General features: G+C 43.7%; 1 protein-coding gene across 1 annotated transcript in view; it reads left to right on the forward strand.

Moving 5' to 3' along the window:
* The window catches only part of reln (reelin), a gene marked incomplete at its 5' end in the record, with an annotated part of 178,783 nt that overhangs the window by 118,850 nt on the left and 34,933 nt on the right, over positions 1–25,000 (forward strand). Inside the window, 22 exons of the mRNA XM_084060861.1 lie at positions 991–1,152; positions 1,828–2,064; positions 2,525–2,717; positions 5,937–6,049; positions 7,515–7,652; positions 8,597–8,783; positions 9,522–9,727; positions 9,832–10,003; positions 10,755–10,958; positions 11,517–11,755; positions 12,420–12,577; positions 13,269–13,476; positions 14,883–14,959; positions 16,681–16,839; positions 17,623–17,817; positions 19,147–19,420; positions 20,599–20,739; positions 21,762–21,939; positions 22,250–22,334; positions 23,089–23,271; positions 24,041–24,209; positions 24,928–25,000. The exon at positions 24,928–25,000 is cut by the window's right edge and continues 33 nt beyond it. Coding sequence (XP_083916987.1) covers positions 991–1,152; positions 1,828–2,064; positions 2,525–2,717; positions 5,937–6,049; positions 7,515–7,652; positions 8,597–8,783; positions 9,522–9,727; positions 9,832–10,003; positions 10,755–10,958; positions 11,517–11,755; positions 12,420–12,577; positions 13,269–13,476; positions 14,883–14,959; positions 16,681–16,839; positions 17,623–17,817; positions 19,147–19,420; positions 20,599–20,739; positions 21,762–21,939; positions 22,250–22,334; positions 23,089–23,271; positions 24,041–24,209; positions 24,928–25,000 — 3,751 coding nt within the window. The remainder of the gene's footprint in view (positions 1–990; positions 1,153–1,827; positions 2,065–2,524; positions 2,718–5,936; positions 6,050–7,514; positions 7,653–8,596; positions 8,784–9,521; positions 9,728–9,831; positions 10,004–10,754; positions 10,959–11,516; positions 11,756–12,419; positions 12,578–13,268; positions 13,477–14,882; positions 14,960–16,680; positions 16,840–17,622; positions 17,818–19,146; positions 19,421–20,598; positions 20,740–21,761; positions 21,940–22,249; positions 22,335–23,088; positions 23,272–24,040; positions 24,210–24,927) is intronic.

Raw genomic sequence — 25,000 nt, forward strand, 5'->3', positions numbered from 1 at the left:
ACAAACATTAAAGTCTTAACCCAGGCTGGTCACTTTTTCATTTGAGCTAAGAAAACATTATTTTACACTTTGGGCTATTCAAAAATAGCAGATATACAAGCTTGTAGCTTGTAGATCTGCTATTTTTGAAAAATCGTGAGGATGTGTGCAAATCTTTGAATATATATATTATTTTAAAGCGAACATCAACATTTGAACTCAAATCTTTGCTTCTGGGGATCCCTGGAACAACATATTTTGAGATGGGGTCCACGGCCAAATTCATATCATATTTGGGGGTCCTTGACATGAAAAAGTTTGAAAACCACTGATATAGAAACATACGTCGTTCAGAACCACTGATATCAGAATACTGTTGGGATTTAGAAGACATTTTGCAGAATCGGAACCTCAGGCCTCAATGGGTTAAACTGAATCCTGTAGCGAACAGGGAGCCAGTGTAGGGAGACAGACAGTCCAAATCCCCACCCGGCTCGGGCCAACCATCACAATTGTGTGTCTTTTTTCACGGGAGGGAAGCCAGGCAGGGAGGCTGATCTCTGTCACTGCACTAGCGCCTCCTACAGGCCGGACCAGGCTGGGCTTGTTCAGTGAGGAGCAGAACAGTGGTGGAAAGTAACTATTAGCAGATCTACAAGCTCACGATGTCGTCGCGATGTGACGCATTATGAGCTTGTAGATCTGCTTTTTTCAAAAGATTTTTATACATTTGAAAACTTAAAATGGGACATTCTGCATAATGAGTACTTTTTCTTTTGGTACTTTAACTACATTTTGGTACCAATACTTTTGTACTTTTACTCAAGTACATTTTGAATTCCGGACCTTTACTTGTAACAGAGTATTTCTACATCGCAGTATTGACACTTTTACTTAAGTAAAACATTTTAGTACTTTGTCCACCACTGGAGCAGAACTGTGAGGAAGTGTTTGTCCTGGTGAAATCATTTGTTCTCTCTCTCTCTCTCTCTCTCTCTCTCTCTCTCTCAGGTATTTGCAGTTCACTCTGAGGCTGGGCAGTCGTAGTACTTTGAGCTCGTGTCCTGCTCCAGACCAGCCAGGAGAGGGCGTCCTCCTGCATTACTCCTCAGATAACGGCATCACCTGGACCCTGCTGCAGCACTACGCCTACCAGGGCTTCCATGAACCCAGGTAAAACTGTCCTTTAGAACCCTAAGTGGTGGACAGTAACTACGTCATTTACTGGAGTACTGTACTTAACCCATTGAGACCTGGAACGCATCCGTGTCTTTTTTTTGATTGGAGCTAAAAAAAAAACATTATTGGCTACTTTGGCTATTCAAAAATCGTGAAAATGTGTGCAAGTCTTTGAATATATATATTTTAAAGCAAACATTTTTAACTGAAATCAGTATTGATACTTTTACTTAAGTAAAACATTTGAGTACTTTTTCCACCACTGCTGTTTTCTGAAAAGCTGGAGAGACAGGGAGACTCCTGTTACTGAACAAATGCTAATGATCACTATAACAACACATTGACTGCCAGAGTTTATTCATAATGTACTCACTTAATTTTTTAACATTTTTTAAAATTATTTTATATCTCCTAATTCGTTGTGCATAACGAAAAGAAATGAATACCCAAAAATTAGGGAAACATTTTAGAAATTCAAAAACAAAATTAAAAAAAAAAAAAAAAAGGGGAGAATTCTCCCCTTTGGCGGTTAACACCATTGACTGAAAAGCGGAGAATTCTCCCCTTTGGCAGTAGACAAAAAGACTGAGTGCTTCCATCCCCTATTACAATCAGTATAAAAAGTACAAAAAGTATACAAACGTGTGCGTACTTGTGTCGCCGCTGTAGGATCGTGTCCGTGGAGCTGCCCAGCGGAGCGCGGAAGTTCGGCGTTCAGTTCCGCTGGTGGCAGCCGTACCACAGTGGGCGGGGCCGGGACGTGTGGGCGGTGGACGAGATCAGCATGACCTCGGTCCTCTTCAACACCATCAGCCTGGACTTCAGCAACGTCCTGGACGTCACCCAGAGCCTGGGCTTCTACCTGGGACACGTGCAGCCCTACTGCCAGCACGACTGGACCCTAAGGTACAATATGTAACCATAAAACTATAACTACCTACCTACTGCCAACACGACTGGACCCTAAGGTACAATATGCAACCCTAAAAGTATAACTATCTACCTACTGCCAACACGACTGGACCCTAAGGTACAATATGTAACCCTAAAACTAGAACTATCTACCTACTGCCAGCACGACTGGACCCTAAGGTACAATATGCAACCCTACAACTATAACTACCTAGAATCTAACACCAGCCCTATTGCCTGCATGACTGGACCAATTAAGTCATCCACCCATTCTCTTATCCACCTAAAGTTCCTTATTGATTAAGACATCATCATACACCATCAGAGCGTGGGAGGTGAACTAGAAGAAAACTAGTTTTCCGATCATACTGTGACATATACATACATATACACAATGTTACAGTATGTACAGAATTGTATATATTAAAGTGTATTTTGTACATGTGAGTTGCAGTTTCTCCGGTGAGCCCAGTCCAGGTTCCAGCATCCGCTACGTAGAGACTCAGTCCATGCAGATCGGCGCGTCCTACAGTCTGCAGTTCTCATTGGTCATGGGCTGCGGACGTGACCCCTCCCCCCACATCGACACGCAAGTCCGTCTGGAGTTCTCCACCAATCACGGCCTCACCTGGCACCTGGTCAAAGAGGTGAGATCACATGTGACGTGTGACGTGTCAACGCCTCTGCTTTTGATATCTCCTCAACTGGTCATTCGTTTAATGACTGGCGGGGAAATGTTTTGTCCCTGAGTCACAGAAAGACTAGCCTCGATCTCCAGGCTTTTATTGTTTAGTTTTGCTAAAAAATAAAAGCCTGGACCAGCGCGTCGGTGTACCCGGTAGAGGAAGTGTTTAATTTCCCCAACCAACCAGAGTGCAGTGGGCGTCGCTCGTAATGTTGTGCTGACGGGGCGGGGGCTGACGGACAGATCGGTGAACCAATGGGATCAGGCGCATTCTCTCCGCGCTGATTTTAAACCCCCCTCTATACACGAAAGCAGGAAGGCTAGTGCAGCCTACAGAAAGACAGACAGACAGACAGACAGACAGACAGACAGACAGACAGACAGACAGACAGCTTTATTGTCGTTCATCATGTAACACATAATTGGAAGAAGTGGTCTATAAGAATTGTGATACTACTCCAAGTAAAAAAAAAAGTAATACTAAAAGATTAGATTTTGCACTTTTCCTACACAATATGGCTGTTCTGCAGTGGATAATGCAACACCTTTTACCAGCTGTGGACAGCATTGATTGATTGCTTGAGATGTATTGATTCATTGATTCATTCAGCATTGAATTCTTTATTAGCAGCTTTGTTAACAGTACAGGAAGTACAGTCGAAGGTAATGCTCAAAGGATAACACAAAGCGATAGAAGTCCGGATAAAACAAGCTCTCAACGTGTTGTGAGCTTGTCGATCTGCTATTTTTTTCGAAAGCCTTCCCCCAAAACGAACAGAAAACAGAACAGACCCTAGTACAGAGCCCTGAGGGACTTTAATGGGTTTAACCCATTTAGACCTTTCTTTGGGCTATTCAAAAATAGCAGATATACAAGCTCATAGCGTGGCACCGAGTGCCACGCGATGAGCTTGTAGATCTGTTATTTTTGAAAAATGGTGTACATTTGTGCAAATCTTTGAATGTATTTTTTTTTAAGCAAACATTTTTAACTCTGTTAAACTTCAACTTCTGTGTGGGTCCCTGGAACAAATCCACGGCCAAATACATATCATTTTGGGTGGTCCTTGACATTTTTTTTCAAAAAACATTTAAAAAAAAAAAAACTGGATTTAGAAGATATTTGTAGAATCTCCCAGAAGCAAATAAATAGCAGATCCACAGGCTCATAGCGCGGCACTCGGTGCCGCGCTATGAGCTTAGTAGATATTTTTGAATAGCCAAAGAAATCTTAAAATGATAATGTTCCCGGCTTTAATGGGTTAAGTCAGGGGTCTTCAACGTTTTCAGGCCAAGGACCCCCTAGCTGAGGGAGAGATGAAGCAGGGACCCCCTCTAGATTGTATAAAATTGTGTTTCAGATACATTTGCTGCTCTTTTTTCCCTCTACACAACTATACCTCTTTGCCAAAAATAGCCGATCTGCTATTTTTGGCCTAAGTTCTCCTCTGAAAAAGGATGCTAGGGTTCAAGTGGTTAATGTAAAAAGAAAAATCATATCACACAAAGATTTGGCGGACCCCCTGTAGTAACCCTGAGGACCCCCTAGGGGTCCCGGACCCCCTGTTGAAGACCCCTGGGTTAAGTGGTTAAGGTCAGCCATTAGACGAAACAGAATTTCATGGTTTAGTTTTGGTGACTTGAAGAGAACTTGTAGAAGTCACCCCGCGGGGCTCAGAACAAGGAACACATTATCTATTCATGCTCATGAATATTGATGTGACCATTATAGCCACGGTAATAGTGTGTAAATAATGAGAGCATTTTGAATATGAACACTTTGTTTCATACGTGAGGAATTATCTCCATTACCTTTAATCATCCTAAACATTAAACAAAGCAGATGATTTCTATGGGATTCAACGCACATTTCCTCTCATCACAATTGGCTCGTTAATTATTCATGAGCCGTTAAATATTCACTGTTAAATATTCGCCGGGAGTTTTATTGCCTTTGGAATTGAATGGGATGTAATGGTTCTGTGCTGGAAGAGACAGATATTATTCTGCCTGCATGCCTGCCTGTATGCCTGTCTGTCTGCCTGCCTGCCTGCCTGCCTGTCTGCCTGTCTGCCCTCCTTGTATGTATGTCTGTCTGTCTGTCTGTCTGTCTGTCTGCCTGCCTGCCTGCCTGCCTGCCTGCCTGCCTGTCTGCCCTCCTTGTATGTATGTCTGTCTGTCTGTCTGCCTGCCTGCCTGCCTGCCTGCCTGCCTGCCTGCCTGTCTGTCTGTCTGTCTGTCTGTCTGTCTGTCTGTCTGTCTGTCTGTCTGCCCACGTGTGTGTGTGTGTGTGTGTGTGTGTGTGTGTGTGTGTGTGTGTGTGTGTGTGTGTGTGTTATTGATTGATCTACTTTATTTAGTAAGACATGACTAACCTGTGTGCGTGCGCGTGCGTGCGTGCGCGTGCGTGCGTGCGCGCGCGCACGTGCGTGTGTTGCTACAGTGTTGCATCAGTGGTTGTAATGATGTATAAATGTACGAGTTGTAATTTCATGTAATGATGTATATACTGTATGTACTTACATACAGTTAAACACACGTCCATCAAAATGGAATGGATCATGCATCTTTAATTCACACCAAAGATCAAACCCAAAGCCCCATGTAAAGCCGATCTGCAAGCTCACAACGTGTTGCATCCATGATGTGCTGTGAGCTTTCAGATCTGCTATGGTGAAGAGATGCAGTAGAACTAAGACAGGACATTTTATGTTTGGTTGCGCTCAGGTGTTGCGCTCTGAAAATAGCAGATCGACGCGTTGTGAGCTTGTAGATCTGCTATTTTCAGCATGCAACCAAGTGTAAAATCAGCCATTACGACGCCATCAAAGCACCACCAAAATACATTTCATAGTTGACTAAATCAACTGCAGATTTAGTTGACTATAATCTTATGATATTTAGTCCACTAACACTAGACAAAAACTAAAGCATTTCAGATTACTAAAATATGACTAAAACTAAATGGAATTTTATTCAAAAGACTATGACTAAAACAAAAATTTGCTGTCAAAATCAACACTGATCAGAACGTTGTGGGAAAACATCTCTGTGGTCTAAATCCCACATAGGCTGACGTATGACGTAATGACTCTATCTGTGATGATGTCACGAGTCGACTGTACTGTGTACGATGATGCCATCGTTGTGATGTAATGTGATGACGTCATTTCCTGTGTAGGCGTGCCTTCCAGGAATGCCCAGCTGTTCAGAGTTCACGGCGCCGAGTGTCTATCACCCGTCTGAGTTCAAAGACTGGAGACGAATAACCCTGCCCCTACCTCATAAGACCTGGTATGATATGAGACATTCTGCCCCTACGTCATAGGACCTGGTATAATATGACACATTCTGCCCCTACCTCCACAAGACCTGGTATGGTCGTACAAGATATACTGTAATACAAGCAGGGGCGGATTTACTGTAGCAATTTACGGGGCTCCAATCAAAGCTCAACTTTGTCAAGATGGCCTCAATAGCAATCTGATTTCTATTGAAGCTGCACACATTTCAGAATAAGAGTCTCTTTTATTTACACTATTGGAAACTCGTGATTAGTCAACACATGTTTTATTTTGAACTCGACCTACTGCAAAATAGAACCTACATCACGCTATTGGTAAATCAACAGGCACTCCAGTCGTTGATTTTCAGGGGGCAGCCCAGTGGGAGCCACCTATCTATGGTATGCATTGGGGCTTCACACGATAGGCTCTATGCACAGCAGCCATATTATCACTTCCTTCACAGGTGTAACCAATGATACTAATGAAGGCTCTGTTCCATTTAGTATAGCACAGTGGTTTCCACAACCCCCATAACTCTGAGAGTGTACAAATGGAACCAAATGGACCCGTAAGGGTCCATTTGGTTCCATTTGTACACTCTCAGAGTTACACACCTGTAAGGGGCCATTTGGAAGCCCATGACCCCAACTGTAGACTCACTGGTGTAACAGAGTGTTTCCAGTGAGCCAACATGCACAATATCAGCACCCTGACTCTGTTTGACCAGAATGGACATTAGTATCATTGGTAACACCTGTGAATGTCTTCATACTATGGCTGCTGTGAATAGAGCCTATTGCGTGGTTTGCGTGTCCGCTAAAACCGCCCCTGGATACAAGGAGAGGTGATTGCTGGGGGGGGTGGGGGGGTTGCTAGGGGGTGATTGCTAGGGGGAGTGAGGTGGAGTGTGCAGAGGCAGACATAAGCCGGTCTCAGTGAGGTCACTATATGACCCCTCCCCCCTACAGCCGTCTCTTAAATAACTGTGTTTTAATGCCATTCGGTGACTCGTGGAGGTCACGGGGTCACGGCAGCAAGCAGTCTCTGTGATGATGAGGAGGGGAGGGGGGTTGATGGGGGTCATAGGGTCACACTCCCCCCACCTACCATAGACACATCTATGAACATTAATCTTCTCTATACATGCAGCAACATGTACTCAAACACTCACACACACACACACACACACACACACGCGCGCGCGAGAGCTCTCACTGTAAATCCACATGTGTGGAATGAAATAAAAGCTGTAGATGAAATGACTGACATGCTAGTGGTCCTATTGATCACTGTCACCAACCTGACATATGACACATGATTTGTTTGTAATGCGTGTGTGTGTGTGTGTGTGTGTGTGTGTGTATGTGTGTGTGTGTGTGTGCGTGCGTGCGTGCGCCCGTGTGTGTGTGTGTGTGTGTGTGTGTGTGTGTGTGTGTGTGTGTGCGTGTGTGTGTGCGCGTGTTTGTGTTTAGGTCCAGCGCCACTCGGTTCCGGTGGATTCAGAACTACTATGGTGAACAGGACGAATGGGCTCTAGATGACATCTACATCGGACAGCAGTGTCCCCACATGTGTCACGGACATGGTTGGTGTGACCACGGACACTGCAGGTTGGTACACACACACGCGCGCACACACGCACGCACGCACGCACGCACGCACGCACGCACGCACGCACGCACGCACGCACGCACGCACGCACACACACACACACACACACACACACACACACACACACACACACACACACACACACACACACACACACACACACACACAGACACAGAGGCCGCCTCTGAAACTGTCTGGCATTGTGTCAATGTGTGCATGAGCAAAATACTTAACCCCTAAACTATAACTGTCAGATTGCGATCAGACTTTTCATTATTTGCTTGGGTATAGCGCAGTCTGGGATTTGAATCCACCAGGCTTTGTCAAGTGTCTATACCAGCGGTTCTCAACCTTTTCAGGCTGTGACCCTCCAAAATAATCATTTTTGAACAAAATGGGGGACCTCCCCATTTTGTTCGATAAATATTGTGAAAATAGCAGATCTACAAGATCAGATTGTAGATCGGCTATTTTCAAAAATTTTGCCTCTTTCTTATTTTTGTTGTTGGTATTAACAGTCCTTAAATTTTCAATTCACTATCATGTTGCCCCCACCCCCTCAAAATCACTGTGCTAACATGAAAAAAATAATAATTCATCGCGACCTCCCCTTTGTTTTTTATACCCAGTTGAAAATAGCATGTTTTGCCATAAATACATAGTAAAACACAGGAGCCGGGGTACAGAATATTTCACAAATACTTTAACCAGGAAGTGAATGGAGCAGTAAATCTTTGGATCATGTTATCTCCTGGTTCTGTGTGAAAAAAATAAAAATATAATAATAATAATAATATTTATATATATTTTTTAGAGACGTCAAAAGACGTCATTGGCAGTGAATGAGTTAAAATAAAAATGCTCTGAAAATAGACGGAGCCCACCCATCTGACCACTGAACACGGCAGCTGAATGGCTGAAGCTTTGTCTCTCATCCAATCAGGTGCGATGAGGGTTTCTCGGGCGCAGACTGCCAGCCCTCCCAGTCCCTCTCCTCCAGCGTGTTGTCGGACTTCGAGTCCCAGGATGCTCTGCTGGCCACCTGGCAGGAGGTGATTGGTGGAGAGGTGGTGACCCCTGACCTGGGCTGTGGGGTGGTCTCATCCGGGTCCTCACTTTACTTCAGCAAGGTAAAAGAAAAAGATCACCTTTTTAACATTAACATAATTGTTGCTGTCGGGCAGAAACCCTGTATCTCCATATTTCAACTTTGTATGTATTTGTCGTAAATGAATGCTCTACATCATACAAATTACAAATAGAAAATTACAGTAGAGACAAAAAGCAGATCTAAACGCTCACAATGTGATCTTGTAGATTTGTTATTTTCACTGTTTTTACACTGTTTATATAGCAGCAACAGCAACAATATGAACAACTTTACTTCTGGTAAATCAACCTTTTAAACATTCATTTCATGCAGGGTAACTTTTTCAATGAAACAAAAGTGATCTTTTATATAATCTTACTGGTATATTTTCACTATAAAAATTCCACACACACAAGGTTAACAAATATAGTTTGTTAACCTTGTGTGTGTGGAATTTTTACTGTTTTGACTTGTTTTGTGTGTTCCAAAATATCCTCGGACACTGGGACCCTGCAGCATTCCTTTTTGAGCGGTACTTCCATATACTGTAGACAAACGCTGTAATGACACAGAGGTGTCACCAAAAGAACACTAAAATGAATGTTGCACAGTAGGACTTAAACCATATTTGGTCAATAGATTCAGATATACAGTATAGTGCATTTCCAGTCACACAATTGTGTGTGTGTGTGTGTGTGTGTGTGTGTGTGTGTGTGTGTGTGTGTGTGTGTGTGTGTGTGTGCGTGTGCGTGTGCATGTGTGTGTGTGTGTGTTTCAGGCTGGTCTGAGGCAGTTGATGAGTTGGGACCTGGACACGGAGTGGGCGGAGTTTGTGCAGTTCTACCTGCGTGTGGGCGGAGACTGGGCGGAGTGTAATGCGGCGGACAGCCGGGAGGAAGGCGTGTTGTTACAATACTCTAACGATGGGGGAATCACCTGGAGTCTGATCGCTGAGATGTACTTCACTGACTTCACCAAACCACGGTCAGAAAGAAACCCATTTTGTATTTATGATTTATCTTAAACCACTGAACTACGAGCTTCCGTTGGCGTCTAAGACTGCACTAACCTTGGTTCCTCCTGGCCAGGTTTGTCCACTACGAGCTTCCGTTGGCGTCTAAGACCCCGTCCACTCGCTTCCGCTGGTGGCAGCCGCTGCACTCTGGAGACGGATACGACCAATGGGCCATCGATGACGTCATCATCCTGTCAGAGAGAGAGAAACACATCATCCCCATGGCCAACCCCACCTTACCTCAGGTAACCTCTGACCTTTTGACCCCTAACCCCACCTGACCCCCAGGTAGGACTGACCTCTGACATTTGACCCCTAATCCCACTTTGCCCCAGGCATGGCTTAAAGGGTAAGACCACTTTGTTAGAGGTTTGGGTTGTGTAGTTACCTTGCCATGATGTAACTCCAAAGGTGGGCAAAAATAATTGCTCCATTGATTAGAAATTGATAATTCAAAATATGCTCCTCATTGACTTAGATTGTACGGTAAAACAGCTCTCAAAGTCATTATTTTAGCACATAAATGAACCCAAACATAGCTGATTCAGACAATATAGAGCATCACCAAACTCTTTCGATCACCTGATCTTCTGGATCTGTTTGACTTGAGGGTGAAAATGGTCACTCAGGTGATAGAGAACAGCGCCATCTGGTGGAAAACCACTGAAAACGAAAAAGACATCAAACACGTCCTTGGGAGTGAATTAGTTAACATTTAAACCCTAGCCTCTCGCCCTTAACTCAAACCATCACCTTACAACTAGCTTGTATATAATACAGTATGTGACCAGAAGAACATTGCATTCAGTTGTATTTGTGATTCAAATAAATCTACGTAAATGGGACCAGCTATGCATGGAGACACCAAACACCCTGAAAACATCTAGTTTTAAAATGTTCTCCCCTCTCTCTCTCTCTCTCTCTCTCTCTCTCTCTCTCTCTCTCTCTCTCTCTCTCTCTCTCTCTCTCGCTCTCTCTCTCTGTGTGTCTCTTCAGAACTTCTATGAGAAGCCAGCGTTCGACTATCCTCTCAACCAGATGAGTGTGTGGTTGATGCTGGGTAACGAGGGTCTGGGTGACACTAACGTCACATTCTGCGCTCCCACGCCCTCCGCCATGGTGTTCGGACGCTCTGATGGGGATAGGGTGGCCGTCACCCGAGACCTGGCCCTGCGAGCCGGATACACACTGCAGTTCAAGGTACATACGCACACGCGCACACGCGCACACACGCACGCACGCGTGCACACACACACACACACACACGCGCGCGCGCGCGAGCGCGCACACACACACACACACACACACACACACACACACACACACACACACACACACACACACACACACACACACACCTGCGTATGATAACATGTGGAAATAGCAGATCTACAAGCTCACAAGTTGTGACTATCATATAGGGTTTTAATACAGCAGATGTGAAAGAATTTTATAAACATCACAGTTGTGGTGTTAAACTGGTAACCCTAACCCTAACCCTTTACACTGTTAAAGGGATAGTTCACTCAAAATAAATATTTTCTTCTATCGATTAGTCACCCCATGGAGACTTGAATTCATGGATACCGGAACCGCTGCCGGTCATCACATTATTGGCTTAGGAATGCGACAAAAACAAAACAAATGGGGTGACTAATCGATAGAGAAAAAGTCATTTTGGGGGTGAACTATCCCTTTAATAAATATGAGGTAATAAGGTAATATCTCTCTCTCTCTCTCTCTCTCTCTCTCTCTCAGTTGAACATCGGTTGTGAGTCAGAGTTCAGCTCTTCGGCTCCGGTCTTGCTTCAGTTTTCTCACGACGCCGGTCGGACCTGGTCTCTGGTGAGGGAGGGCTGTTACCCGGGATCCCCCGGGGCGGCGGGAGGCTGCGAGGGCAGCGGCCGCGAGCTGAGAGAGCCCACCGTCTACAACACGGGGGACTACGAACAGTGGACCCGAGTCACCGTGGTGGTGCCGCGCAACGTAGCCGCCAGGTACACATGCTAACGCTAGCACACTGTGAACAGTGGACCGAGTCACTGTGGTGGTGCCGCGCAACGTAGCCGGCAGGTACATATTTATGCTAACGCTAGCACACTGTGAACCGTGGACCAGAATCAACAAGGGCTTAATTTGTGCCGGAGCTCGGCTTCGGACCTGCTTCCGGGGCTCAAACAGCTACTGTAGGTGTTCCGTCACCTCAAATGCACATTCAATACGTTTATATTTAGGCTATTTATTATTAATTCTGTTTTCACATTTTCCCCTCAATGTCCCTTACCGCATTTGAAAGGGACCATGGATGAAATGAAACTAACTACTTTATTATTTGCTAAAATGGTTGCGCCCGTCAGCCGGGTGGTCTGACTATGCTCTCTACGCTAGTTGTGGAGCACTCCACAAATAACACAAAGGCCCTGCCTCCCCCTCATGTCAAAGTAGTAAATGTTAACAAGCTGATGAGAGGAAATGTGGAATACGAGCGGGGTTCATGAGTTCCGGCACCTAATAATTTACTAATTAAGCACTGCGCGCACGCACTGTAGCTGCCAGGTATGCCTATCGTTCATGTAGTTCATTCAGTAAAACGCAATTATCTTTGTGTGTTTCTCAGTAAAGCTCTGTTTTGTTTGTGTTGTGTTTCTGTTTTTTTCTCAGTAAAACCCGGTTCCGGTGGTTCCAGGAGAGCAGTGTCCACAGAGACGCTCCTCCGTTCGCTCTGGACGGTGTTTACATCTCTGAGCCGTGTCCCAACCACTGTGGAGGACATGGAGACTGCATCAGCGGAGTCTGCTTCTGTGACATGGGATACACAGGTACGCGCGCACGCACGCACGCACGCACGCACGCACGCACAGGTAGATATGTAAACATTGATTTAAATTGATTTAAATTGAACTTCAGAGTTTAATTCCTCAGTGGTAATTTAACCCATTAAGACCTGAGGCCGCTTCTAAACATTTTCAAAATCCTAAAAAAAAAAATCGGAAAAAATATAAAAACAATAATTTTCACGATTTTTCAAAAATATCAGATCTACAAGCTCATAGCGCGGCACTCGGTGCCGCGCTATGAGCTTGTATATCTGCTATTTTTGAATAGCTAAAGACAGAGATGAGTCTTAATGGGTCAACTCTGAGAGTTACAGCATTACAGACTCTTATGGTTCAGAGTTACGGACGCATAAGGGTCCATTTGGTTCCTAACTAGCAATCATTTCGCTCGGGACCCCCTGGGTCCCCCTGGGCAGTGTTTGAGCTGCAAAACATAGGCTTTGTTGTGATGTTGGCATTCAACAGGTTTAATCGTAAATCGACGGCCATGCTTCAAAGTATTTAGTACTCTCATGATGGAAGAGCACAGGAATGACGAGTGTGTGTGTGTGTGTGTGTGTGTGTGTGTGTGTGTGTGTGTGTGTGTGTGTGTGTGTGTGTGTGTGTGTGTGTGTGTGTGTGTGTGTGTGTGTGTGTGTGTGTGTGTGTGCGTGCGTGCGTGCATGTGTTCCAGTGGAGCAGGACAGCTGTGTCCCCTCGGTTGCCACTCCCACAGAGCTGATGGAGGACTTTGAGGGGAAGCTGAGCCCCCTGTGGCAGGGTCTGAGCGGGGGACAGATCGGTGGGGGGTGTGGCACCATCAGCGAGGGCAAAGCTCTCTACTTCAACAGCCCTGGACGAAGACAAGCCACCACCGTGCCCCTGGACACGACTAACACACGGTTAGTACTGATCCCACCTCTGACACCACCAACACACTTCTGATACCACTTGAACATACTTCTGACCAGTGGTGGAAAGTAAACCAAGTACATTTACTCAATTACTGTACTTAAAGACGGGGTGCCGTGATTTTCAGTGATTTTTCACCCCCTAAAACATAGTCATCAGGTATTAGGGTTATACTAGGAGGAAGATTGTTTTCAAAAAAGTGTACAGAAAGTGTTAAAATTATGTTTTTATGTGGACACGCCTCCAGTTCATTAAGTATACCTGGTTCTCACCTAAGCACCTCCTCCACCACCTTAGCACCACCCACCTGTCCTAGTCCCTCCTCCTCATGCCCACACCTGTTGTGTTATGATAATGAGGGGGAGGGTATGTTTTTACTGTGTCACTAAAGCGATGTTTCTCTATTGGCATGTTTGACCCTCATGGTTTCAGCCTCCAGGAAGAAACTCAAAGTAGTCAGAGAAGACATAAAACACCATAAAAAACTTAATAAAGTTCTATCAACTACATAGACACATGAAAAACAGGAAAAGTGCAAAACCATGGCACCACCTCTTTAAATAACATTTTTAGGTATTTTTTACTTTACTGGGGTATTTCCAATTTCCAATAGTTTTACTTCTACCCCACTACATCTCGGAGGCAAATATTGTACTTTTACTCGACTACAATTCTTTGAAAACTTGAGTTACTAGTTACTTTTCAGATATAAATTATAATATTATGAAACATACATTAACCACTTTAGCCCTATTTTATATATAGGCTATTAGAAAAAAGACGATCTACAAGCTCACAATGCAACGCGTTGTGAGCTTGTAGATCTGCTATTTTCAAACATGTTAGTACTTTTACTTTTGGTACTTTAAGTACATTTTGATATCTACCTCTGTTTTACCCCAGCAAGCATGTGTTTTATCCTATAGAAACCACATGTTTAACCCCATAACAACCACCTGTTTTACCCTAGCTGCCACTGTTTTACCCTAGAAACCACTTGTTTTATCATAGCAACCAATGTGTTACCTTAGCAACCACCTGTTTTGCCAAAGCAACCACTGTTATAACCTATTAACTTCTCTGACATCATCATACTGAGCACGGTCATCGTTCTTGTCCTGTATGCTGTACTGGAGTTATTTAGCATACCATTGCTGTCGGGCAGAAACCTTTTATCTCCATATTTTATTTATTCATTTTATGTTTTTTCTTAAATAATGAATGCCCTCCTTCTTCATATTATAGTGTCGCACAAAAGTAGATTGTAGATTGGCTATTTTTGCTATTTGAATCCTGAAAAGTTTTGGACATAGGAGGTTTCCATTCGACAGTGACGATATTCAAACTCCGGTTCAGTTACATGTTCGCCCGGTGTGTGTTTTGTCTCCGCCTACAGGCTGGTTCAGTTCTACATCCGTATCGGCAGCAAGAGTCTGGGTCCCACCTGCACCAGGCCTCGCTCACGCAACGAAGGTGAGAAGCCCTCTGCTGTCTCTGTGTGGTTGTTTACTGACACTGCAGGCTGTAGATACTTGGGTCTGCACACAATAAGAGGATATGCGCATGCATAAAGTGAATGGCACATCGAGTGGCAAATCGAGTGGCAAAGAAACATGCAAAATGAGTTTAACATTGTTTAATGTTGTTTAATGCAATCAGATATGACTTTTCTAATAATATGAAGACATTCACAGGTGTTACCAATGATACTAATGAAGGCTCTGTTCCATATCTGGTCAAACAGAGTCAGGGTGCTGATATTGTGCATGTTGGCCCTCTGGAAACACTCTGTTACACCAGTAAGTCTACAGTTGGGGTCCAGGGACCCTCATGGGCTTCCAAATGGCCCCTTACAGGTGTGTAACTCTGAGAGTGTGCAAATGGAACGGGTCCATTTGGTTCCATTTGTACACTCTCAGAGTTATGGGGGTCGTGGAAACCACTGTGCTAGGCTAAGTGGAACAGAGCCTTCATTAGTATCATTGGTAACACCTGGGAAGGAAGTGATAATATGGCTGCTGTGCATAGAGCCTATGACCTGACCAGCTGGCCACTGAAACCTGAACACCATGGTTGACACCTGAACACCTTGAGTGAATCGGTGCGTTGTCAGCACAATAACCCCAGAAGCACTGTGCAGGCTGATAATGCAGCACTTAAGTGACATGTTTTCTGCCTGTGTCATCATAAAACATGTGTTGGGATGTGTTCAGTGCTGGACAAAGCACTGAACACCAGTGCTTGAGTCAAAAGTACAGATACTCCTGGTCAAATATTACTCAACAATCTACAAGCTCTACAAACATCTACAAGCTCATAGTGCGGCACTCTGTGCCGGACTATGAGCTTGTATATCTGCTTTTTTTGAATAGCCAAAGAAATCTAAAGTGACACAGATACTTTCCCTGTCTAAATGGGTTAATATCAGTGCATTGTTGTATTATTATTAGTATTATTATTAGTATTATTATCGTATCTTACTATCTTATCTTATCTTATCATCTTATTTTACTATACTATATAATTGACAAAAGCTCCGAAAGTTTGTCCGGGGTAAGCAAGCACAGGATCACTCCATTTGCCCCGAAACTTGCCACAGACTGTTGATCAGAGCTATGGAGCACGAGGAGGAAATTGACTATTTAGAAGGGATGACAGAGGAAATGTTTGGAGACTATGACGAGTGGTGGTTTAAACAATGGTGCAATAGCGGTGGTGTCTTAGAAGGGATGACAGAGGGAAGGTTGGAGAGTTTGAACACCCTGACATCTGATGAGTTTTGGACTCTGTCTGGACTCTGGACCAACCTCAGATCAGGCCTCAGATCAGGCCTCAGATCTAGGGCCTAGATGTGACGGAAGACGCAAAGCGGCCCTCACATCTAGTTAGTTTTATTATTAGTATTATTACTATTATTATATTTGTTACATTGCTGGATTAAAATTGTAAAATAATCTACAATCTTGTAGATTACCTATTTTAATGAAGTGGTTAATTTATATATTTCTTCCCTTCCTAGAAACTCAAAAACACAATTTGTCTTTGAAATGTAGTGGAGAGAAAGTCATCTTAGGTATAAACAAAATACAAATACTCAAGTAAGGTACAGACTGTTGTAAAAAAAATATACTTAAGCAAATGTACCAGTGTTGTGTGATACCAACGTGTGTGTCGTGTGTGTCTTGTGCCACTAGGTGTCATCGTTCAGTTCTCCTCCAACAATGGCGTGCAGTGGCACTTCCTCAGGGAGCTGGACTTCAGCTCGTTTCTGGAGCCTCAGGTGGTCACCATAGAGCTGCCCCCCACCGCCAAGACCCCCTACACTGTGTTCAGATGGTGGCAGCCCCAACAGGGTGGGCACTCGCACGCACCCATGCGCAGTACTTTACACAAAAAACTTACTTTTGATAAGCATTAATTAACAGCAGTGGTGGAAAAAGTACTCAAATGTTTTACTTAAGTAAAAGTATCAATACTGCAGTACTCTGTTGCAAGTAAAAGTGTACTTCAGTAAAAGTACAAAAGTATTGGTATCAAAATGTACTTAAAGTGCCAAAAGTAAAATAACTAAAATGTTTGAAAATAGCAGATCTACAAGCTCACGTTGTGAGCTTTAGATGTGCTATTTTCAAATAGCCTAGGTATAAAATAGGGCTAAAGAGGTTATGTTTTTTAATGTAATAATGTATATCGGCAAAGTAACTAGTAACTAAAGTTTTCAAATAATTGTAGTGGATTGTAGTGGAGTAAAAGTACAATATTTGCCTCTGAGAGTAGTGGAGTAGAAGTTAAAGTATAGACAATTGGAAATACTCCAGTAAAGTAAAAGTACCTCAAAATTGTACTTAAGTACAGTACCTGAGTAAATGCACTTAGTTACTTTACACCACTGGCTTCATTAACATTACGTCATAGTTTTTTATGCATTTTTAAAAGATAAACTATGAGTTTTGCATCTACCTTGTCTAAAGTTGGAGCAATGCCTTACTAGGGTTAATAAATCCTTTTAAAGCTCTGTGTATAACTGTAGTGCTGAGTTGATTGGCTGATTTGATTGATTGCTGTCAAGTTCCACAATTAAAGTATTGTTAACCACTTCCCACCTGACACCCTTATTTGGTCACTTCTGTGTGAAGGTAAACATTCGGCTCAGTGGGGGTTGGATGAGGTCTTCGTAGGGATGAATGACAGCTCCAGGTCGGGCTTCCACGACAAGTTTGACGGTTCAAATCCTCTCAGAACCAACTGGTACCGCGTGCAGGGAGGAGAGGTGACCGTGGACTGTCTGTCCCTGGACACCGCGCTGACCTTCCATTCTGAGGCCATAGACAGTAAGACACGCACACGCACACACACTTAAACATCACGTGTGCACACACACACACACACACACACACACACAGACACACACACACACACACACACACACACACACACACACACACACACACACACACACACACACACACACACACACACACACACACACACAGGTTTGTGTTATTATACTGGACATCAAAATGTAGGCATCACATTTTTTAATAATAGCAGAACAATACATTTTACAATCTTCAGATTCTATGACCTCTGATCCCAGGTCTCATATGTGTAAAACCCGAATGGATCCGTGAACACCGGTACTGAGCTTGTGAGCTTGTAGATCTGCTTTATTTTCTTTGTTTTTCTTTTTTTAAGTGAAAGACTGTTTTTTATAAATATTGTATTAACAAGAGCTTCCATTTGTACACTCTCAGAGTTCCATTTGTTCCATTTGTACACTCTCCATTTGTACACTCTCAGAGTTCCATTTGTTCCATTTGTACACTCTCCATTTGTACACTCTCAGAGTTATGGCAGTCCTTGAAATGAAAAGGTTTGAGAACCACTGTGCTACACTAAATGGAACAGGGCCTTCATTAGAATCATTGGTAATATCTGTGAAGGTCCCAAGGCCCAATTTATTTCCAATGTGGCTGCTGTGCATAGAGCCTATGGAGTAGTCCATCACTGGCATCTAGTGGTAGAACAGCATTCTAGCAGGTTTGTCCAGTCATTACAATAGCCAACAGTCACTTCTGTAAAATCTATTATATCGGTGCTCTCAGGCAGAAACCTTGTACCTCCATATTTAACCTTTTTTTTTTATTGTATTAATGTTGTACTTCATCATACATGCAAAAGCTCACTGAGATTGTAGATTTATGGTGCACGACTAAGCTCAAGTCAGGCTTTAGGGTTGTAAAATGTCATTCATAAGACCATTTTCCTGGTGCTCACAAGGGAAATTGCTGTTTTATGGTTGGAAAACAAAACAGCTATGTTTAGAATTAGGAGAAAGATCCAGGTTGGAGTTAAGTTTAGGATAAAACATTTAGTGGTTACGTTTAGGGATTAGAGCTAGAGTTAATTATGTCTGATTTACGCTTAGTTGTAGGCTGGTGTTAGGCTGGTGTTGTGAACCGAGAAATTGCTGATCTACAAGCTCACAAAGCGTCTTTTTCAGCAATTTTTCGGCTTCTATATTTTATTTTATTTTATGTTATTGTATTTTATGTTATTTTATTTTATTTTATTCATTTTTTATTCATAAAATCTTAAAATTGTTGATTATTCTCACAAGTACAGTAATACAAACCTGTGTGTGTGCGTGTGTGTTCCAGAGAAGCCGCGCTACGCAGAGACGTGGGACTTTGAGGTGTCGGGTTCGAGCTTCCTCCAGTTCTCCATGAGCATGGGCTGCAGTAAGTCCACGTCCTTCTCCCACGGCGTGAGGCTGGAGTTCTCCACGGACTGCGGCCGCAGCTGGACCCTCATCCAGCCCGAGTGCGTCCCGCCGGCCATCGGCTGCGCCGGCTACACCCAGAGCTCCATCTACACCTCCACCCAGTACAAGCACTGGAGGAGGATCACCGTGTACCTGCCCAGTGCTGCCAAGTAAGAGTTCTAATACAAGACATACTTTAAAGTTAGGGTAAGTGATATTGTTCATGTTAAAATAAGTGTTAAATAGCTCCATATTCTGATAGTAGGCTACTAATTGAAATACAATATGTCTCTCCAGCTCTTTAGTAATCAGAAAATGCATCAGGTCGGGATACCTATTTTATCTAATCAGGAGAGAGAACTTGCACAGGATACAGATAAACAAGTGAAATTGGAAGTGATGACCGAACTGGGACACTTTAAAATTTCAGCTTATAAATGGGTACTCTTTCCTGATTGGCTGATGATTGGCAACCCACCTGAAAATGTATTTTCTGTCTATTAAAGGACAAATTACTTTTTTTTTTTACAACAAGGGTTATTTTATTCATGTGTCTTATTGTAGACTGCTACATAATTACATACACAATTGCAGTCGTGGAAAAACTACTCAGATATTTTACTTAAGTAAAAGTAGCAATACCGCAATATAAAAATACTCTGTTACAAGTAAAAAGATTTTTTTTTAATGTTACTTGAGTAAAAGTGCAAAAGTATTGGCATCAAGATAACCCTACACCAAAGTACCAAAAGTAAAAGTACTAAAGTGTTTGAAAATAGCAGATCTACAAGCTCACAACGCGTCGCGATGCGACGCGTTGTGACCTTTTAGCTATTTTCAAATAGCCTATGTATAAAATAGGGCTAAAGTGGTTAATGTATGTTTTATAATATAATAATTTATATCTGCAAAGTAACTAGTAACCAAAGTTTTCAAATAATTGTAGTGGAGTAAAAGTACAATATTTGCCTCTGACATGCAGTGGAGTAGAAGCAAAAGTACTCGAAACTGGAAATACCTCAGTAAACTAAAAATACCTAAAAATATTACTTAAGTACAGTACTTGAGTAAATGTTCTTAGCTACTTTATGCCACTGAATAATTGTAGCTGCTACATTCCATTATGGAGTAGTCAATCACTGCCATCTAGTGGTAGAACAGCATTTTAACTGGTTTGTCCAGTCATTACAATAGCCAACAGTCACTTCTGTAAAATCTATATATTGTTGCTGTATCTCAATTATCTAACCTCTTTGTGTGTGTGTGTGTGTGTGTGTGTGTGTGTGTGTGTGTGTGTGTGTGTGTGTGTGTGTGTGTGTGTGTGTGTGTGTGTGTGTGTGTGTGTCAGTTCCCCCAGGACTCGGTTCCGGTGGATCCAGACTCATTTCACCCCCGGGGCAGAGGGCTGGGCTCTGGACAACGTCCTGCTGGCTCCTGGATGTCCCTGGATGTGCTCTGGACACGGCCTGTGTGACAATGGACACTGTGTGTATGTACAAACACACACACACACACACACACACACACACGCACACACGCACACACGCACACACGCACACACGCACACGCACACAGAGGTGGGCATTGTCCCAGTATAACTAAATGAAATTAAATATTTAATGTATTATTATGTATTATTTAGTTAAGGGCAATTATAATGTATTAATTCATATAAGGCTTATTAGCCAGGGATCCTTTTAAACTAGCCTGGAATCCAGACGGAGGAGCTCGTTCAGGATTCTGATTGGTCTTTGGGCGGGGCGGGACAGAGCCTTCCAATGTAAAATTTGAGTCACTTCCCTTTCTACTGTGATTCGTTGATCACTATCCAATCAGCATTGACGTGTCTACGTAACAGGCGACGTTTGCAAATCCGACTCAAACAGGATGACGGAGAAGCTAAGTGAAAAAAGTTATAACCAAATAAAAAACGCTGAATAAGCACGTCCGTCTGGATTCCAGGCTAATCTTAAACATGCCACACTACAAGACTTTTTAAAATAACATTACAGGATTCCTTTCAGATTGTCTAGGTTCTCAATTCATCTCAATTCTCATCTCGGTCAGATCATAAATAGAGAACGGAGCCGGAGCTGTTTCCAGATTTGTTTTTGTTGGGAATTTTAAAGAGACACACGTGTATAGAGCATAGCAGTGGCAGCCATTTTGTGGTTCCACAGAGAAAAGCCCATTATGTTTTTTTAGAGAGATTTCCAAAGATATTTATACGAATTATTTTAAGCCTGGAATTATGACCATAAACATTTGATTCTGCCGCAAAAGAAAAAGGTATTTGTAAATATAGCAATATAAACATATTCAAATGTTTTATGTAAATAATTAATATGAATATTTCCGGGAATCTCTATGGGGCAAATGGATGGGTTTTCTATCTGTGGAACCACAAAATGGCCGCCACTGCTAAGGTCTACATTATGACATAATTAGGAAAAGTCATTTGGACCTCTCAGTGACCTCTCATGTTAACTATGATAAGGGTTTTATTTGTAGGTGTGATAAAGGCTTCGGGGGTCCCCACTGTGTCCCGTTGGCCCCCCTGCCCTCCGTCCTCAGGGACGACTTCAACGAGAACCTGCAGCAGGAGGTGTGGCCTGAGGTCCACGGCGCCGAGCGAGGAACCCTGAGCGGAGAGCCGCTCAAGTCTGGCACCGCCCTCATCTTTAAAGGGGTAATACACCTGTTTTCTAGTGGCCTTTAACGGGGTACTACACCTGTTTTCTAAGGGTCATTTAGAATTGAACAAAATGTTTTCACCTCAGTCCTGTGTACGCTTTTGGCATGTAGCTGACAACGCTTGGTCGTTTTGTAGCTGTTATGGCCGCTAGTATGAACATCTGTGTGTGTGTGTGTGTGTGTGTGTGTGTGTGTGTGTGTGTGTGTGTGTGTGTGTGTGTGTGTGTGTGTGTGTGTGTGCGTGCGCGTGCGCGTGCGTGTGTGTGGGCGTGTGCGGGTGTGTGTGTGTGTGTGTGTGTGTGTAGGACGGTCTTCGTATGCTGGTTTCCAGGGATCTGGACTGCGCCAGTACTCTGTACATCCAGTTCAGCTTCAAGTTCATCACTAAAGGTATTAAAGGACACTTTGTGACAGTGTGCAGGCCCTCTGAGTGTCTCTGTCATTGACCTATATCGTAGTAATAGTTGAAACTGGAGGGGGCACAGAAAATCCCCAACAACCCACAAGTACCGCCATGCTCGCACCCGTGAGTCCAGCCCATTGGTCAACCATCCCTCCCAGTCCTGGGGAGTTGCTCTGTAATTAATCATTAATCATTAATCATTAATCATTAATCATTAATCATTAATCATTAATCATTAATCATTAAGCATTAATTTCTGTTAGCTTTGTTTATTCATTGAGTGCCAGAATTAATTAATTAATTAAGTCAGCCAGTGCCAGCGTTTTTGAGCAGTTTTACTAACCTTTCAAGAGCCACATAATGTTTAGTTCCAGGGCGATCGACACACAGTGTCGCAAAAGACGGAGGAGTGTTTCTGCTTCCATCAGGGGAAAAAAGCGTGTCACTGCAACCCTCCGTTCTTTAGTTATTGGCTGTTGAATATAGCTTGTTCCTGCCAAAAACACAGAAAAAAACAAGAAAGCAGGGATTTTTTTTTCTTCTAAATCCTTTAACATCAGAACGGACGGGGCTGGGTTTGTTGTAGGTTTGCGAACAGCGCCATCTAGCGTAAACACTGAAAACGCTGTTTTGATGTGTTACACGTCATTGGCACTCTGGGCTTTGGAAAAAAATGGAAGTGTTTTATGTCATTGGCACTGAATGAGTTAACGTGTGTTGTGGCGTGTGTGTGTTGTTCAGGGGTTCCAGAGCGTTCCCACTCAGTTCTCCTGCAGTACTCAGTGAACGGCGGCATCAGCTGGCTCCTGTTGGACGAGTTCTACTTCCCCACCTCCACTGACACGTTGTTCCTGCACCTGCCCCTCCCTGCCAGCGCTCAGACCAACGCCACACGATTCAGACTGTGGCAACCCTACAACAGTGGTGAGACGCCCATACCATATACCATGCCTCTCTCTCTCTCTCTCTCTCTCTCTCTCTCTCTCTCTCTCTCTCCTCTCTCTCTCTCTCTCTCTCTCTCTCTCTCTCTCTCTCTCTCTCCCCCTCCCCCCTTCCTGACAATAATCTTAAGACATGTCTTAATCCTAGCCTTTTGCATCACATGAAATGTCAATATAACTTATTTAGTAATCTCTGCCGTTCAATGCAACACACTCTTAACTCCCCAAGATGCATATTGTGACTTCTTGGAACGGACATCCCAAGAAGTCAAACGGTGACTGGAAGGGGGTAGTACCTCTACCAGTCAAACGGTGCCTTTCCCGGGCACTTCTGCCCGGGAATGTGGAAGTGCGGGTCTGGCAAAAAAATGTTAAAACGACTGAGGCACGCCGTCTAAAACGGACTTGCGCGCCAAGAGGCACTGTTGGCAATTGAGTTGCCGTGCCGAGCGTTGCAAAGTGTGCTTGAGCTGACTCAGCGCTGTTCGAGTTAATGTCCCGATAGGTGCAGAATCCTATCCCCTCGAGTCAACATGTGCCGTATTTGCCCCCCCCTTCTGGTCAACGTTTGATTTCTTGGGATGTCGGTCCCAAGAAGTCACCCGTTTGGCTTCTTGGGGTGAGAATGCGTTGTTCCATGACTCTTTGTGTGTGTGTGTGTGTGTGTGTGTGTGTGTGTGTGTGTGTGTGTGTGTGCGTGCGCGTGTGCGTGTGTGCGTGTGTGCGTGTGTGTGTGTGTGTGTGTGCTCCAGGTAAGAAGGAGGAGGTCTGGGTCATTGATGACCTCATCATCGATGGCGGTTCTCTCCAGAACTCTCCTCTGGTGTTCGACGGCTTCGAGGATGGACCAGACCCCAGCAACTGGCTGTTCTACCCCGGGGGCAACACTGGGGTCTACTGCCCCTACCAGAAGACTGGCCTGTGAGGAACACACACACACACAACAGTGTTAATTTCGTCGACTAAAACTATGACGAAAAATGTTTGTCAACTACCTTTTTTTACTGACGGAAACTAAATAATACTAAGCTATGATGACTAAAACGAAGACTAAATATAGTGACAATTTTGTCAACAAATAAAACCTAGACTAAAATGTCAGGAAGGGACGAGTGGAGAAGAGATCCAGTAGAACTAAAAGACGAGTCATTTTATGTTTTGTTGTGCTTGGTTGTAGCGCTCTGAAAATAGCAGATCTACAAGCTTTGCGTTGCAGCACAACTAAAACTAGACTAAAACTAAAACTTTTCAGATGACTAAAATATGACTAAAACTAACTGACATTTTATTCAAAAGACTATGACTAAACTAAATCAAACACACACACACACACACACACACACACACACACACACACACACACACACACACACACACACACACACACACACACTCACACATGCACTTCAGCCGTGTTGAAGCGCAGACATATGAGTTTCCCATGATGCCAATCACTGCAGGTCTTTGCTGAAGCAGTATAGGTTTTCAAATGAGTGTGTGTGTGTGTGTGTGTGTGTGTGTGTGTGTGTGTGTGTGTGTGTGTGTGTGTGTGTGTGTGTGTGTGTGTGTGTGTGTGTGTGTGTGTGTGTGTGTGTGTGTGTGTGTGTGTGTGTGTGTGTGTGTGCGTGCGTGTGTGCAGGGACCAGGATGAGTCTGCCATGGTATTTGTGTCCAGTGAGCTGGGAGAACACTCCATCACCACCAGAGACATC

This window comes from Gymnoscopelus microlampas (genome assembly GCF_963454915.1).
Source record: "Gymnoscopelus microlampas genome assembly, chromosome: 6".
NCBI classification, from domain to species: Eukaryota; Metazoa; Chordata; class Actinopteri; order Myctophiformes; family Myctophidae; genus Gymnoscopelus; species Gymnoscopelus microlampas.